The sequence below is a fragment of the Accipiter gentilis genome, chromosome 23 (genome assembly GCF_929443795.1).
Source record: "Accipiter gentilis chromosome 23, bAccGen1.1, whole genome shotgun sequence".
Classification (NCBI taxonomy): domain Eukaryota; kingdom Metazoa; phylum Chordata; class Aves; order Accipitriformes; family Accipitridae; genus Astur; species Astur gentilis.
The window spans coordinates 17,359,573-17,377,239 of NC_064902.1; the positions used below are offsets into that span (position 1 = coordinate 17,359,573).

General features: G+C 44.7%; 1 protein-coding gene across 22 annotated transcripts in view; it reads right to left on the reverse strand.

Annotated features, from left to right (window-relative positions):
- Positions 1–17,667, reverse strand: part of MAGI1 (membrane associated guanylate kinase, WW and PDZ domain containing 1) — a 356,289-nt gene that overhangs the window by 25,641 nt on the left and 312,981 nt on the right. For all 22 annotated transcript variants that reach the window (XM_049826432.1, XM_049826420.1, XM_049826433.1 and 19 more), the window contains 2 exons: positions 13,466–13,497; positions 5,709–5,925 (listed from right to left, as the gene is read on the reverse strand). In XM_049826432.1, the coding sequence (XP_049682389.1) occupies positions 5,709–5,925; positions 13,466–13,497 (249 nt within the window). The remainder of the gene's footprint in view (positions 1–5,708; positions 5,926–13,465; positions 13,498–17,667) is intronic.

A 17,667-nucleotide genomic window follows, 5' to 3' on the forward strand; every position in this document is an offset into this window, starting at 1 on the left:
AATACTTCTCTACAAAATATTTTCCACCATCATGACACAGTTAGTTTTCTAAATGGAAACATCTTTTCCTGATGTTAAAAGAAATTCTAAATACATGGTGATGAACAATGAACACAGTGCTTAATTAGAGGTCATTTTAATCAAACTTTCCTATACAAACTTTAACAATTATCTTACGAAAACCACGACAACATTATATAAAAAAAATATCTGCCCAGCGTGATACCAGTTTCAACAAAAGATGGATTAAAAAATAATAAGTATGAGTTTGCTTTAGTCACTAGCTCATTTGAGGCAGCAGCACTCTTAATGACTCATAGCTTGGCAAAGTACAAAAGTTTTAAGGCCCAGATTCAGCAAAGTATATAAGGATAAGTCTGAAATTAAGAGTGAATAGTCTCACTGAAGCCAAACGAGAGTTTCAGTGTTGAGAAGTCCTGTGATTTAGCCATAAATCTCTTGAGATTACGCACCCGCAGGAGAGCCCTGCCTTCTAAACTATCCCACTGCAGGAGAATTCCAGTTTGCCTGTCTTTTCCTTTCAATCAAACCTTCTGGTAGCATGGAAAGCTTTCGAAAGATGCCTCCGGCATGTTCTTGACAAGAAGACCAAGTTCTGCCCCTGAGGTTTGGGGAAGGCTCGATGCCTCGACTGAGCCATGGCCCAGGCTGGTGCCTGATGAACACCAGCAAAGTCTGCCCAGAACCCAGCTCCGTACTGGTTCAGCAGCCTCTGCTGCTCACGCAACGTGCTGCAAGTCCTACGGTCCATTTTAGCAGGTCATTCTCTAAGGGCAAGGACACATCTGTGTGCCCAAGTGTACGACTGTAACTGTTTGTCTCCTATTAATATAATAAAAGGACATAACCCTACCAAGGGGCTTTTACTAACTATCATCTTTAAAGTCAGTCTGATCAGAAGGTGGCTGCAATTTCCTGAGAGTATTTTCCTTTTCTACTTTAGGGAGAAAGTATCTAATGTTTGGTATCATTGTGCAAATATTTTTCATTCTATGTAATTGCTGATGAGTGAATGCTACACATTGGGGTCAAGACTTGTTTGTCTTATTTTAATTAGATTTGGAGAGAGAAAATCCTACCAAATAAATTATGTGCCTGAAAATAAAATTCAACTATTAACGATAACTTAAATATTTTAAAAGGTTTAAAAATTATCTATCGTGTTCTGCTTTACTTTTAATTAAATGCTTAAGCCCTTCAAAGGGATTCATTAACACATCTGCAATTCAGATTAATTCATTTTGTCACTGCTGTTTTGACAGATGGCCATATGTAGGATACAGTATTTTGCAAAGCAATCGGGCCACATGAGAAAAATTTGACAACAGATTGTGTTAATCTTTAAGGAAGTTTAATAATACATTGAAAAATAAAAAGCGTATTATAAAAATATATTTTCAATAAAACAGTGCGAGATTTCAGAATTGTGGTTCTCTGATAAACTATTCAATTGTTGTTTCTCTCACTGAGTGCTCTTCATGTATGTCATTCCTGGATCTTGGAACCACTTCAGTTTTTAAACCTTAAGGGTTTGTCCTTCTCTCTGATTCATGTACACAACTCCCACTAGCAGCAATGAGTTACCCATAAAGAGGAGCTCAGGCGGCTAAAACTTAGCACCAGCAAAGAGTGCATTTGTTATCGCCACCAAATGATCTGTTTTCAGATTCACTTAACACAAAGCCGGCTATTCTCAAAAGTCTTAATCCAGCAAAGAACTGCAACTCTGGGCCAGATTGTAGCAGAGCATTTGAGCTCAGCCTTAGCCTTAAAGCAACCAAGTCCCTTTGGGTTTACAGCTTGAAAATAAGCTTCCCTGGACTGGAGCCCAAGCACTCAGCACCTTGCAGGTCTGATCCCTTCACCCAGGGGAGCTGCATGGGAAGGAACTTTAGCCCGCATTTGTTGAATAAAGTTGCACTTCTCATCGGCCTCCACTCAACCAGAGTCCAGACACAGTTATGCAGCTGTTGCTTAGGTTTGCATTATTCATTTTAGCTTAATTTTTCTGTTTTTTTTTCTTTCCCTTCCCCTAAACAGGCAACGTCTGTGCCTCTCCTCCGCAGAATTGGAGTATTTCCTGATATTAAGATGCATTGGGTAAATAAAAAAAAATAAATACATGCTTTTACAAAATGATGGGTTATCTGGCACTTTTGAACCAAATTCTGCTCTACCAATGGCTTCAGTGAGACAAGTCACAAAAGTCAAATACAGTCTTTTTTTATGAAATACTGATTCAAAGAATACTCAAAGAAAGCAAGAATGCATTTTACCAATTCTGAAAAATTAAAATCTTGCCTGTGTGCTTTCCAAGTCTACATCATTATTATTATTAATATTAATAACAGTGGGGTGCACTCCCAGTGAAAAAGGCAGTAGGTGGTCATTATAGATTCAGTACTTCTTAGAAACATCCTGGAGATGATGTATTCGTATATTGAATAAAACCTCTTTATATTATTATTTGCAGATGAAAACAAATTTTGTCTGGGCTAGGGCTAATGAATTCATCTTCTTGTGTCAACTGCACTTGAAAAATTGCACTATGTTCCCTTTATACTCAACAATTTCACAAATAGGATGAAATAAAACACTTAAGATGATCTAATGCTCTAAAATTCTGTCTTTTTTAACTTCATCATATACTTCAACACAAATGGGTGTTGCTGTTTTTCAGTCTACTTGTTGGGGATTCAAACCCCTGCCTCTCAAAATAACATTTTATAATCCTTTTCAGGATTATTAAAATTTAAGGCCATGAATCAATAGAGAGCGAGTCCTGGACTGGGCAGCAGGGAGAGCTGAGCTGGGGCTCCTCGGGCAGTGGGAGCTTCTAGAACCAACCAAAAGGCCCAGTTACTGGATGCAGCAGTCAATCTCAGCACTGGCACTAGGGTGACATCCTCCTGCTGTACATAAGACACTATTTAGTTCTGCTCATGCCCTCATCAGAAGGATGCAGAGAGTCACGCCTAGCACCCAGAGCTACGGATGTCATGGGAGAGGAGATGCTAACCTCTCTGAAGGGAATGGGTGCTCAAGGAAAGAAGAAAGTGATCATATGACTGTGTCACCACCAGCCAAAGGCGGCACTGGCGTTATACTGAACTGCAGCTGGGTAAAACCACAAAGAACAGCACATTGGGAGCAGACAGACGGTGAATCCGGAGGCCCAGGGAACAGTTTCTCCATCCCGCAGCCTGTGGTGCTCCACGGCAGCAGAGCTCCCTACGAGTCGTCCAAGAGCCACACGACCGCTGCTTGGGCAACACTGGGAAGTGAGTCTCAAAGGGATGAGTCGCGTTCATAACAGAGCAACCACCAATTGTCCACTTTCCATGCAGACCAAACACAGGGAAAGAAACACAGTGGCTCACCTCAAGCTCCCAGAGCAGCAGCAGCACTGGGTTTCAGCTGTGAACCACAGTCTCCACTTCTGAGACTAGTGAGAGGGACAAAAGGCGAGGGCTTGGGGAGGGAAGGAGAAGGAGCTGACCACTGACCTCTAAATAAAATCCCCAGTCACACTTTGGGATCAGACCGCGACAAGAGACAGAGCATGTCCAACTGCTTTCTTCACTTAGACTGTATCTTTCCTGTTTTTCTTCACCTGTCGTTAGGTACAGCAAAGCCGTGTCACTAGGTAAGAGTGCAGGTTAATCCCCAGGGAATGCGTTTCACTCCAGCTTAGGATCCGAAATTCATAGGCTCTTGGACACTTCTGGTGGCACGTGCTTACAAGGAGACATGATCACATCACACTTCTACCATTCTCCGAACCCCCTCTCTCTATGAAACAATGAAATCTCAGAAAATGCCCTCCTGGGAAGCCAATGGCAATGAGACGAAAAGGTGGTAGAAAAGCACTGACATTCAAACAGGTAGGTCTCATCTGGTAGAAGAGGCAGGAGATAAGGATTGAAGCAATAAAAGAGAATCGACCCCTCTACAGAGACGCTGGACTACGGAAAGATGAGACAGGGGTGCTGAAGGGGTGCAGCAGAACCCAGCCTGGCAAAAGGCCCACGCAGAAAGGAATGTGCCAGAGGGAGAGATGGGGTGTGCGAAACCAGCAGGTCAAGAGGCCTCTGGAAGGGCTCTAATCGCAGACAAGGATAAAACCTCTACAAGACACCTGCAGCCATCGAGGAAAGAGGAAGGATTTAGCACATGGTGCTGGAGGTGGAAACAGAAGGGCAGCTGCCTGCCCGTGCACTTCAGGATTTCTCCAGCTCAGCCTCTGGTTTTATCAGGAAAGACAGGCAGGAGTTAAGGCTGCTAAGCTGATACTAATGACTAATTAGTATGAGTTAAACAGTTAATTAGAAATTAGCTAAGTAGCTGCAGGGGGTCAGAAGCAATGCCAGCACAGCGCCTATGGGAACCACGTGAGCTGAGCAGGGGTAATGCCGGTGCCACGGGACAGCCTCAGCCTTGTCCGTGCAGGCAGAAGGAGGAGCTCTGCCCGCAGCTCTGCAGGGCTCAAGAGTCACCATCCCTCGGCTCTTGCACCTTTTTTCCTTTTTTTGTAACGAGATGCACGTGCAAGTTCCGTCACCGCATTCTCCGCAGATCAGCGTGACCTGGCCCAAGAGCCCGCAGGGTCGGTACGCCTAATCCCTGGGAAGGGAAGGGAAGGGAAGGGAAGCAGCGCACAGAAGCTGAGACACCTACAAACTGCATTGCTGAGACATTCAATCCGAAGAGATGCATCTTCAGCCAAGAAACTATGACTCATAATTTAATTTTTCCAGGACATAAGATTTCAAAGTGATTCATTTGGTCAGAAAAAAACCCAGTTCTACCATTTTTCATTCTGGGGTCATGTTCATTTCATACTGGTTTTACCAATTTCCAGTTAGCACAATAAAATCAAACTCCAGGTGATACTCATACAGCACCAAGACTTTGAAGCTCCCTTCTCCGTAATGAAAGTAACTATTGCTTTTGAAAATGAACCTAATACGCTAACTATTTCTTTAAGAAGCTTTTACAGATTCAATCTTCTTCAGCAGTGCAATTAAAGCAAAGCCAGCGTGTTTATTTTGTTTGCACAGAAGAAACTGATTGAAACCATATTTATAGTCTTGGAGCAGAGTCAAAGCCCTGCTGAACTATTAGCCAAGTGTGCAGATTATTAATTGCTATAAAAGCCACTTACAATATGCATTTGATATCTGTATTGTTAAAGTGTCCACTCTGGTCAAAGTAAAACGGCTCAGCTGGATTTTCTCCTCCCCAGGGTGAGACTGGAAAGCATCTGATAGGAATTTCAGCAAACTAAATACTTCCCCTCCTTACTGAAATTCCTATGCATATCAGACAATGAGTATTAACCTCAAAAAAGAGTTTAGGATCTGGATAACAAACTTGGAAATTCTCCTTCAGCCTAATTTAAAAGCGAACGAAAAAAATAGGGGAAAAGATCATCTTTAATTTTAAAGGGATTTTTCATATTAAGCTTTGGTCTAAGTGCCCTTTCCTAGAGATGATCTAAAGTCATTCCTCATCAGAGAGGAAACTGCGCCTCTATCGAGTAGATATCATTGACAGATACCAAATTAACAAACTGAAGCCTTATATTTTCCACATAAATCTAAAAGATTCAGTTCTTCGCAAAGAAAATATACAGAGAGCAGCTGCCAGAGCCGTAGCCTTAGCAACCACACCTGCTTCATACTCACGTCGGCTTTCATACATGCTCCTGGACTGGGCCCAGATTTTGAATGGATCTGGCTTTTTCTGCCCAGAACTGTCCGGTTGATCCGCAGCCGGCGCCTCCGCAGCCGTGTAGTCCGGCAGCACCTGCGTGCTGTGAACGGGGGAAGCGGTGTGCCCGCTGCGGTGGCTGGAGACGCTATGCTGAGAACTGTTTTGGCTGTCTTTCCTTTCAAGTGGTTGCTGTAAGGAAGAAAGCAAGTGGAAAGAGAGAGAACAGACGGTTATTGGTCTCTGAGTGGGTGTTTTCCATCAATTTTTCTCCCTTCTTTGATCAGGGTTTCTGCATGCACATAAATAAATATATAAATCACAGTTTTGCTGCCACAAGTTAATGCTGGGTACAGTTAAATTCCCCGATGACAGATTTTGATAGGCAGACTGACAGAAAGAGATATGCAAAACAAAGTCATTTATCATAAAAAAATATGCAGTTCTCCATCTCACACATAAAACAAATCTAAATCTCATTATAGGTTACTAGTTTCAGTGCACTGATTTTTTTCCACATTAAGGCAGAAAAACTCAACAACCTTCTACTCAGATAACATTAGGATCTAACTTGAGCCTGCAAGAAAAAGGAAAAACTAGCAAATTTCACTGTGAAAACTTCAACAGTCCCTCTGAAACAGATGCAAGCACAGCCCTTACTCTGAAAGATCACTTTTCCTCTGCAGCTCTGGCAACCCCCACATCACAAGTGGGTGGACAACAGAGTACCACTTTCATGTCTCTTCTTCCCAGAGCATCCACAGGATTACGGCAGACCTTCACAAATGTGAAAATGTCTGTTTGCAGTTTGATTTCCTTGTTTTAATTGAGCGTATTAAAACAGGAAAAACCATGTCCGCCTAAATTCAAGGCTTATTCAAAAGCAGTATGTCAAGAGTTCTGTCTGCTCAATATTTAGCTAAGCAGGGTACGTAATTCTTAACTCAAATTCACAACGGTGTGCTCAAATGAAGCACAAGTCACATTTGCATTGCCAGGATTTGTACTACTCAATATGCAGCAAAATCCTCCCTCAACAAGAACTCCCCAAACTGTACAGCAAATGCTTTTTAATGCTTTTTTTGAGACAGCCTTGGGTTGGCAACAAGGTCGACTCTAATCTCCCACCTGGTCTGGCACAGGGAACTGGCACGTTCCCGGGGCTGCTGTGATGCAGAGGGCGGCCGGAAAAATAGCATCCTACAGGTTGTTTTTACAACATCCACAATTTTCCGGCTAGAAGGGGTCAGGCACTTGTACCAAGAAACCTCAGACAAAAACATAAAGCCTTCTGCTGGTAAGGGGGTTCCCAAAACCAATGCAACAGGAGTCTCTGCTTTCAGGGATTTCTCCATAGAAAACCAAGCAGGGGTTGGGAGATAAGCCAGGAGCAAACACTGAGCTGGTCAGCATGGGGGGCTGAAGCGCCCACAGGTCTGGGGTCCCCCTTCTTTACTCTGAACATGAAACCTCAGGCGGCCAACGGTCCATCGTAGCAGGGGTGAATTTACTAGAGAGAAGAAAGTCACCACACGAAAGTGCTCTCTTCTTGAGCCTTAACAATAATCTTCTGGTTTTAAGTTGCACATAGTTTTAGGTTTACACTGAGAAAAAACCAAACAGCTCCAACAGCCCAAATGACTGTGACCTTGCAGCCTTACAGTTGAGTTGTTGATCCGCTACCAGCATTTTTTTAAATGATATCTCGATCGACTAGAATGTGAAATTGCCTTTGTCCTTTACAGCAATTTTGAACAAAGCATACCTGCTGTGATTACTCATCTGCAGACTCTCAAATACAAATATCTGAGCCAATTTCAAACATTTTTAGCTTTTTAAGTGGTAAAAGAAGCTAATTCACATGCAGCCCTTCAGTTTTTAAATGAAGTAGTTTTAAAACATCTATGCTGTGGATAATCACTCTTTTGCAACTTAAAAATAATAAAAAAGAAAAAACACTTTACAACTCCCAGTCCAGCCATCTGGATTGTTTTGTTTGTTTGGCCAAACTACTAAAATAACTACAAGCATCCTGTGAAACTTCAGGCCAATCTCACTGGAAATAGCTGGTTTACAGAAGTTGGAATACAGGGACTAAAATGTGAAGCTTTCTTCAGCCCTTGGGGAAATGTTGAGAACTCTCTGGAAACTTTCTGATTTAAAAAGAAACAAAGTTTAAACTTTAAAAAGTGCTCTCACTTTATGATATGAAAGGTCTAAATATTGAAGAAACTATTACTTCTGTTTCATATTTGGGTTGCAAATGAAAGTGTCAGCATACCTCAAGCAAAACCACCTCTAATTAAACTAGAGTTGCAATTGCAAATACACAGATATTTTGCAAGAAACAGGGGAAAACTTCTTCAGGGGGATAATTCTTTTTCCAAACAATAACTCCTGCAAAAAGCCTGAAACATCTCTGTTTAGGAATTGAAGAAGGAGAACACAACCATGAGAGAAAGGGGAACACAACCATGGAAATAAGGCCTATAGGTAATTAAATTAATTCAAGACAATATTAATCGACTTTCACATCACCAGATGAGGCTGAAAAGGTTTTGGGCCAGTGGCTTCAGCACATGATCATCATCAGGAGGTCTTGCAGGGTCTTGCCCTGCTCTCCGCAGTGCTCCTGCACCAAGGACTGTCCGGACGAAGAAGTTTGAGCCTTGGTGCAAAGGTGGAGCTTTCCCAAGAGAGATGAGCTGATCATATGCCAATGAAAGGATGGCTTCTCTACCAACTGCCTCGTTCCTAGCTTCGGGGCTGATCCTCTTGGGCCCAGATCTGACTGTCTCGTTCACGCGTGGGCAGGAAAGCAGCTAAATCAGGGCCAGATGAGCGCGGGGCTGTTTGGTGGCAGACCGCTGCAAAGCGGGCGGTTCAGACCTCACCCCGAGATGCTGATCATGTTTTTCAGTGCAAAGTAAAGCAGATCAGCTGAATCGTGTTGACTTCTGACAGTAGCTACAAGAGCACGGAGCACTGAACTACCCAAGTCAGCAAGAGCACCCCAATCCTCCAGAGTCTGTGGTCTTCTCCAGAGCTGTTGGTAAGCATAAATAGCTTGCCAGAAAGACTCTTGACTAAAAGTGGCTAGAAATCAAGACTACGAGGACTCCCTTGAGTCCATCTAGGCAGACTGCACACTTAAATACAAGCGATAGGCAAAACCAATCACCTTGATACTCTATTACAGCCATGACAAAATAAATATGTGGAAAGCTGGAGCTTCTCCTGCCCTACCCGAGCCCCAGGTCTGAGATGCATGGCCTGTGCCAGCTTCCCTTGCTGAAACTTCGCAGTGCTCATCCTGCAAAACATAAGATTGGGAAGAAGGTCTTTTCTAGCTGCCCTTTCCTCGCTGGTTGAGGTTAACAGGGCCATCAGCGTGGCTCGGATTTCCAAGTGCAGCGTGGGTGCAATTGCTGCAGAAGAAGGGGCAGCAGCGGTCAGGGTTTGGGCATCCATCAGCCTTCCAGGATTTCTTCCTCTCACCGTGCAATCCCATTTTCAGCCACAGGCATTGCATTTGCTGACCCGAAAGGCAGCTTCTCCCGCAGCAGAGAGGATGAGCGAGCCCACACTGAGTACTACATTGTCCTCTGATTACAGGGAGGGAAGAAAACAGCAAAGGTGATGTGAGCCAGGGAGCTTGCAGCTGTGACGTTTCAAAAGGAGACAGGAGGAAAACTGCTTACAAAAGTCTCCAAGTGCCTGGAAAATGCTAGAGATACCCGCATAGCGGAGGCCAGTTTGTCATTCATGCTAAATGAAAGAGTAATTAGATGTTGCTTTGTACAGTGACTGCTAAAACAACCGAGGCCCATGACACGGCTGAGAGGTGGCTGCAGGCAGAGATGGGACACTAATTATTAGCAGCAGTTGTGTATGTCTGTGTCAGGCAGAGAGAAACCCGCAGCAGAAGAGGCGATGGTGGCAGGGAGCGTGTCCTGCGGCACGAATGGACACCAAAGCTTTTTGGCACGGGATTCTGCAGGCATAAAATTGCAAGAGAGAAGAGTTGCTGTGGTTTCCTCCCACTGCTTTTCAAGGGTGGTGGTGCGGGGGGGGAATGGTCTCTGAATGAAGAGGGATGTGTTGTACAAACACTCATGCTGTGGAACCAATTTCTCCTCCTGACAAAAACAGGACATCGGCAGAGCCCCAAGTGCTGCTGATCCACCTGAAATATGTGGCAAGTCTCTCCTCAGGGACAGGCTGTGCATAGGAATTGCATTTTTGGCCACAATTCAGCTAGGCTGACAATGTATTTATTTACACCCAAAAGAAAAAATTGGTTTTTTGGAAGAGCTTAGCACTTTCTTCCCCCTGCAGTGATCCCATCTTCTGATGATCTAGCTGCAGATTTTGTGCTCTAGAGCATTTTGGAGAAGCTGGTCCTGCCAGCAACAGTAAACTGAGCTGGAAATGGGAATCTTTGCCCCCTTGTGGAGTGTTTTGATGCAAGCAAAAAGGAGAGAAAAAAAAAAGAAAAAAGAAAAAGAAGTTTGTTTTCATCCATGTTATACCAGGATAATTGCAGGGGAAATTGCTATACTAGAGAACTTGCACGCTGAAAATGTATATCCCCAGAAGGTCAATACAAAAATATTATCCATTTTCAGCTAAAAAAGAATCAATGGGAAACTGAAAATAAACAAGCAGCACACGGAGCTGCTGTGAGCGTGTCCAGGGGGCGGGGGGGGGGGGGGGGGGGGGGAAGGAGGAAGAAAGAACTTGGAAGTGCCCAGTTCCATGTACAGCTGCAAACTTTTTTTCTTTTTTACCAATTTGACTCTTTCACCAAGGCTGCAAAACTCCCCTTAAAAAACTAAGAAAAAAGAGGAAAGCTTATCAGAAGATACACACAGGCTGAAAAATACAGCCCAGGAAAACTGAGCTCAAGGCAGAAAAATATTCCCACACTAACAAACCTCTCCGAGTGGCTAAACCACCTCCTCCCAGCCAGGACATATCCAACAGCCTGAAGTCAGCCTTTCGGGAATACGGGACTGGGGCTGATAGCTAAAAATAGGGCTTGTTTGAGAAAGAGACAGCCGTTGGCAGTAAGTCAGGAGCATGTCCGGGCTTTGGGAAAGGATCCGAGGTAACAAGAGAGGGCTCGTCACTGCGCTGAGCGAAGCAGAAGAGGATGGACACCTGAGGTCGTGTCTTCTCCGATGCAGCAGAAGAAACAAAGAACGAACACAAGTTAAGATCAGGCCAACTGCTCCCAGCCTGGATGTACGCTGTCCTCTAACTGCAGCTAACTTATTAATCGAGGAATGCTGGAAAACAGTCCCCCCCGCCTTGGGCAAAGGGAGCGGGGGGGAAACGGCCAGCACATTCGACCCAAGCCCCGTAGGCAGCCGTGCAGCGCTGGGGACAGCCCGCGGGCGCACAGCTCGGCCGGCAGCACCCGCATTCACCCACCAGCTGCAAGGGCAGCAAATTATCCCTGGGAAATGCCAGGGCAGGGTGCAGCAAGATGGCATCCCAGTCGGGGAGCATGCCGGTGGGGCAGGCCTGGCTCTCCCCTGCCAGGACAAGAGCAAGTGGGAATCTTCATGGCCAAGAGAACCGGGCTCCTCTTGCCCCGCAGCCACCCTGCAACTAAACTGAGGAAGGAAGGTGTTTAGCAATGCCACTTTTTTTTATGCTTTTGACCATCGCTTTGGCCACACGAGCTCTGGCGGTGGTGTAAATCCATCCCAGACAGCCCCAAGGACAGTCTCCTCCTCTGCATATGGGTGCCCCGAGGTGCTTTAATCCTGGTTTCCGTACCCAACCTGTGCCCGTCACCAACGCCCGGGAACGAAGGAGCGGCTGTTCGGACTCTGGCGCGCTCTGCTCTGCCCCTCCGAGGAGCGGTTGGTCATTAAAGCTGCCGCACAATGCGGCAGTGTAAAACATCGCCGCTAATTGCCAATGCAAATGATCCGGTGTGCAGGCAGGGGGAATAGGAGGTTCTGCTTTTTGTGAATCCTGCGCTTCAGAGGCAACAGCACCGCCTAGGGCCGTCGTAAAAATTACTGGAGGGACCCTAGAGCAAGGTGAGAGGGGTTCGGGAGAGGCACGTGGTGGAATGGGACTGCTTTCCCAAGGCTGACCGGCTCCTCAAAGCAAAGAGTAAGGAGAAATCTGCTGTTGCAGAGCTACACCTGTTTGCAAGCAGTCTCTTTGTTCACCGAAGCAGGATTATCCCGACATGGATTTAGACGCTGCTCAGATTTGCACGGTGCATCGCTGCCGACCAGAGAGGTGTCTGACAGGGCAGGATCCTGCCGCACCTGACGCCGAACGCGCGTGTGGCAAAGCGGGAGCCTCCACTCTTTGAAAAGACTGAGACTCGTTGATCGGGGCTGGTTTAATGCTAGAAGTCGGCGTCCAGATCAAGTGCAGCCACTCCTGCTCCGACCGAGGAAGAAAGTGCAGGCAGAGAAAAGAAACGTGCCAGACGCGTATGTATTTTACCCCCTCGCTTCTGTTTTACCGAAGGCTGAAATAATCTCCGCGTATGACAGAAGCGAGCGCGCAGGGTCTGACATGCCTGTGATTTGCGAGGGAGCACACCCCACACTTTTGCCTCTCAACATTAATGCGAGCTGACAATGGTAGAGGCCTGGGCTCACATGACTTTAATCAGCGCTGCCCTAAGCCATCAGAATCACATTAATTATTTCAGGGCTTTCTTTTTGGATTAACAGAGAACTCGTATTAAAAGCAGGAGCCTTCTGCTCAGCCCTTTCATAAACCTCTTGCCCAGGTTTGCGGCGAGGTGGGCTGTGCCCAGCTGCAGTTTTTGGCACCCGTTGGGGACTGTCGGTGAAGTTTCGCACCATCTTACAAGACGGCGAAGACCTCACTCGCTCTGCTTCCCCAAAGCTACTGGGAGAGAATTCTTTCTTTTCCCCTCCCTCTCAACAGATAACTGGAAACTTTCAGGCTTTAAGTATTTAATTTCCTTTAAAAATAAAACATTTCTTTTTGTTGCATTCAAATAGCACACTAATTTCTTCCACAATATCTTGCATGCAGCTTTAATGATACTTTAGATCACGGCTTTCATGCTGTTAGCTAACATGTCATCCAGGTAACAGCTTTACATGGAAATAGGATCAGAAGGGCCAAGAATATACTGTTCTGGTTTGTGGGTTTGGTTTTTTTTTTTTAAAATAAGGAATCTCACACCTGCAGCACAATCCTGCTCAGTATAAAAATGCCTCCAGAGCAAGCACTCGGACAGTTAACTGTATTCCCTGGGAACTGAAATCCATGCTCCGTTCATGCTTTGTCTCTCTCAACAAGGTGCATGCTTTCCCATTCTGTTAATAATTCAGCCGAGGGTACTCAAGAAAACTCAGGGAGTTAATGGCAAAGGTTGGTGCCTACGAGCACCCGACAGGAATTGCTATCTGGTAAGAAGGTGGAGCCTCCCATCTTTCCAAAAGGAAACAATAGCTTTTTTTTGGTAAGTTAAACGACAGAGAAGCTCATCTGTCAGGGAAGGGGATCTGTAAACCCGAGGCTTTATTTGCAAACAAGTCCCCCCTTCCGTACTGCATTCCTCTTTCATCTCCCCATGCAGCAGGAGCCGTGCAAGGTAATCATGGTTGCAACAGAAAGACAACTTAAAACAATCGAGACCCACAAAGAAAACGAACTGAACTCATGCCTTTCTCCTTCAAAGCAGACAAACAGACAAAAATAGTAGCTGAAAAGTGCTTACCGACTTTGGGCTCTTCTTTGGGACCGGCAGTCCTGAAAAATGGCAACAAGGGAAAAATAAACATTAGCATCTAAACGTTACCTTCCCCGAAAGAAAAAATCCCTAGGTGTATCATCCGAACGTAGCCATCTGCAGAGTTATGTCAGCTTTCGCTCTCGCATCGGAGTTACCAGTCTGTTCATATCGAATCAAAGCACAGGGAGAGGGAGAGCGAGCGAGAGACGGGAGCGGGGAAGAGGGAGCGGGGGGAGAGCTCTATCTGCATTAGCTATGCTGACTTGTGCTGCAGCAGCCGGGAGGCTGGGAGAGAAACCCACAGCCCTCAGCGGCCGCCGAAACCCAGCGCTTGGGCAGAATCTCAAATGCTCCCCTGGATTACGGGAGACTTAGCTTACAATTAAGCCGAGGCTATTTCCTTTTGACGCGATCGGCTCGGCGATTTTCTCGGACCAATCGCGGCGGCGCAGGGGAAACAGGTTGATTTTTTAAAAAGTAGTGCGCTAGAAATCCATTTTTGAAAGGAAAATGGGCATTGGCTTGAGCCGGGAGGCTCGGGCTGGGCAAAGGAAAACAAAAGCATACGGAGGAATAAGCTTTTAGCCCTAAACCCGTGAACGTTACTGGGAAAACACGCGTTTCCCTTCCTGTCCATCCTAAGTGTAAATCTTTGAAGCCAGAGATTTTATCTGTTAGCTACAATTTCAGAGGGCTGAGGCTTGAAAACAGCACTGCAAATGTCCTGACCCATGCAGGGTATGCTAGGGAGCTCGGAGAAGGGGGCTTACACAGGTTGCAGTCGATGCAAAGGAAGAAACAACCGGGAGGGCACAAGAGAAGGTTTTTTCAAGGACAATTTTGCATTTTGGAGCAGTCTCTTACTCACTCTGTGATGAGCAAGAGAACGCAAGTGGGATTTCTATCGACTACTTCTGCGTATGCCTCAATTCCCAGCAGCAAAGGAGACACTCGGCCGGGGGTTTTACCTGCAACGCAGGAAAAGCTCTTTCCTGGGCATTTCGCAAATCACCTTCCTTTCCCTCCACTATTGGAGGAGAGGGAACTCCCCATATTTTGCTCTGTGTTACACTCCAGAAAACAAACATAAACCAAAACAAAGATTACACTCCACATTAAGTGCTCAGTAAGTCAGATGTTTGAAATCTGCTTTTGTCTTTAGGATGTGATTTATGTGGCATTTATGCCGCGTTACGTTTTCTACTTTATGCATTTTGTTTGTGCTAAAACCCATGCCCTCATCTAACTGTGATGCAAGTGAATTACAAATCTGTCTAGGAAGAAGCTCATTTTAAGGTAATTTGGAAGATGTTAGTTCTGAATAGGGAAGATCCACAATTAAAAATGATAAACAGAGCTCACTTTGCTGCCTGCTCACAGACCGGCATGCAAACTGTAACGAATATTTTAACTGAAATATTTTCAGCTTTTGAGGAATATCTGTGCTCTGCACGTCACTCTGATGCATTCCCAGCCAACAGTTGATAGCCCTCCAGGCACTGATTGATCGAGGGACAAAGAAACATCAAAACTGTTTGAACTAAACAATCAAGACTGCAGCTTCATTTCTGCTGACGGTGACTGTGTTTGTATAATACACCTAAAGAGGAAAGCACTAATAGCGTTCATAGCAAGTCACATTTTTAACAGGCATCATTTATCACAGAGATAAACACACAGATAGAGCTTCTCCCCCCCCTCCCCTTCCACATGCATGCACACACGTTTACTCTTCCTTTCCAAGAGATGCTCTTTCCTATTAAATCAATAGGTAGAACAGATCCCACGCACGCACGCACCCACCCTTAACAGACCAACATGAGCCAGAAAAGGTATTACACCAATTCAAATGTTCCCTGCAAAAAATAAAGTAGAGATGCAGCTGGGCTGTTGGTTCAAATTGTACCAGAATTAAGTTTATTGCATCACAAACATCAAATGTTAATGACTAAGTATGAACTACTAACAAACCTTTCCTTCAAAGTTTGTTAATTTTGGCTGTTCCAATCTAAAAAAGATGGAAAAGGGTTGAAAAATAATGGAAAACACGTCAAGGCCATTGTTTGGCAGGTTCTTCGGAGGCCGATGAATCTTACAGGGTCACTGCTCTGTGCCAGACTTTGCTTCAGAACAAGCAGTAATTGACTTTTTACCAAAATAAGTGACCGCAGAACATGTTAACAAATGTTGGTAGTTCTTCATGAGACAAGCTTATAGCCAGTGGAATAACCTGCCTGTACATTTTCCTGTAAAAATGTTATTTATTCATCTAATTAGAGTCTCATTTTAAAACTCAAGTTCTTGACACAGCAGGCCAAATGAGCAAATGATAGGTATAATATATAGTTTTCATGCTCAGATAATGGAATGGATATAGTACTTAACAGCAATGAACACGAAGCGCTTGAATAACCCCCAAATCCCGGGAGCACCACTAGCAAGAACCTGCCGAGCTTTTCCAAAAAGCTTCTGGCAAAAATGATTGCCCAAGCCTATGGATTTGGGATGGTGGCAACTATGAATTACAACATTCACCTTTTGATTAAATTAACATGTCCCATCACTGCCCAGGCCACTGCTCATCCTCCTGGCTGCCCCGTTCTCTCCTGAAGCCTCACTGCAAGTTTTTCAGGGGTAAATGGGCCAAGCATGGACTTAATACCCCGTTTGCATCTCTTTGGCATTGTCCAATTTTTTAGTGGTTGGGAGTAATGGCATTCATATCCCCAGCTAAGAGAAGCCAAAAGGCTTCTCCGCTGCTCTGCCCTCAAATCCGATAATGGAATAGTAATAGCTGATATCGACGCTCTTTGCCATATAAATCCTCTGTGATTTAATGCCTATGGACATCTCTTCTAATTTTGGGGCTTTTGGAGGTGCAGATTAGAGAAGGTGGAGGAGTCAAACAACTGAACGCGGCTGTTGTCATCACAGAGTTAACAGTGTTTTAAAACAAATGAGCACATCTGGTAAACAATGTCAATATGACCTAAAGCCCCTTGAATGGGCTCATTGTAGCTCCTTACTAAATGTGCCTGGAATTAAATTAATTAGAAAACACAAATTACTCCCCTCTAAATAACAATGTAATAAAGCAACTGCTTAATGAAAAATATCAGTGATCAGCAAGCAATCCACAAGCATAAAAAAAGGAATTGTAATCAAACTAAATTCACAGACTCGTCAGCAAGGCAAGAAAGGCTTCATACAAGGTTAGTCAAAAATGAGTCAGATGCAGGGATCTAAATTAAACTAATTATCACAGAGATTATTACATTTATCTTAACAAAACCCTATCTCTTTTCTCCCCAGTACTCCCTAAAGCTCTATGTACAGCTGGCTGCATCCATCTGCTCAACTACATTTTGTAACATAGGGGAAAAAATGCAAATCATTAAGCAAGTTTCGTACCATGACTTCAGCACTCTTAACACCATTACCCATTAGGAGCAGCATTTCTGTTGCGTGACACTGTATTGTGTTGTGAGCGATGCGGTCCACAAAGTAAGGCCACAACCCAGTTGATTTCCTATTATTTGGCATGCGTTGATTTTGCAATCTTGTGTAGTAAAACTTTTGGAGCTTGGAAACTGTAAGTTTCCTAACCCTACCTATGACAAGTTCATGGAAGAAGCCATGGGACAAATCTGTGACCCCAAGGGTTGCTGTTTCTAACATGCAGTGGTCCTCAATTTTTACAGGAACATTTTTTCAAATCTTTTGTCTTTATGCAACCAAAGCAACATGGGAAGACCACAACACGTGGCATACCATAGCCAGGGCCTGATTCTGGTGAGAGCTCAGAAGGCCACAAATGCTCACAAATTACCTAGATGAACACAAGACACATCACGCGTTGCTCCACAGCCCCGAGTTTCAGAGACAGTGGATCAAAACGATCAAAAGTTGAATCTTAAGGAAGACCTGTCTCTAGGCACCACAGCAGTCATCCAGCCAACCCATCTGAACAGCGTGGTTACGTGAAGGCCAGTTGGCATGACCCCTTCTCCCTCCACCACACACAAAAAAAAGTGTGTCTTTCAATGGGATTTCAACTGAAGCTGGAACCAGTACCAGTTTGCACAATCCACCCATCGGACAAAGGTATTTGAAATTGCTAACAGCCAGTCTAGAACCCAGACTATCATCTTATTTCTTGCTTACAACGTCTGTGACTATTGCTCAAC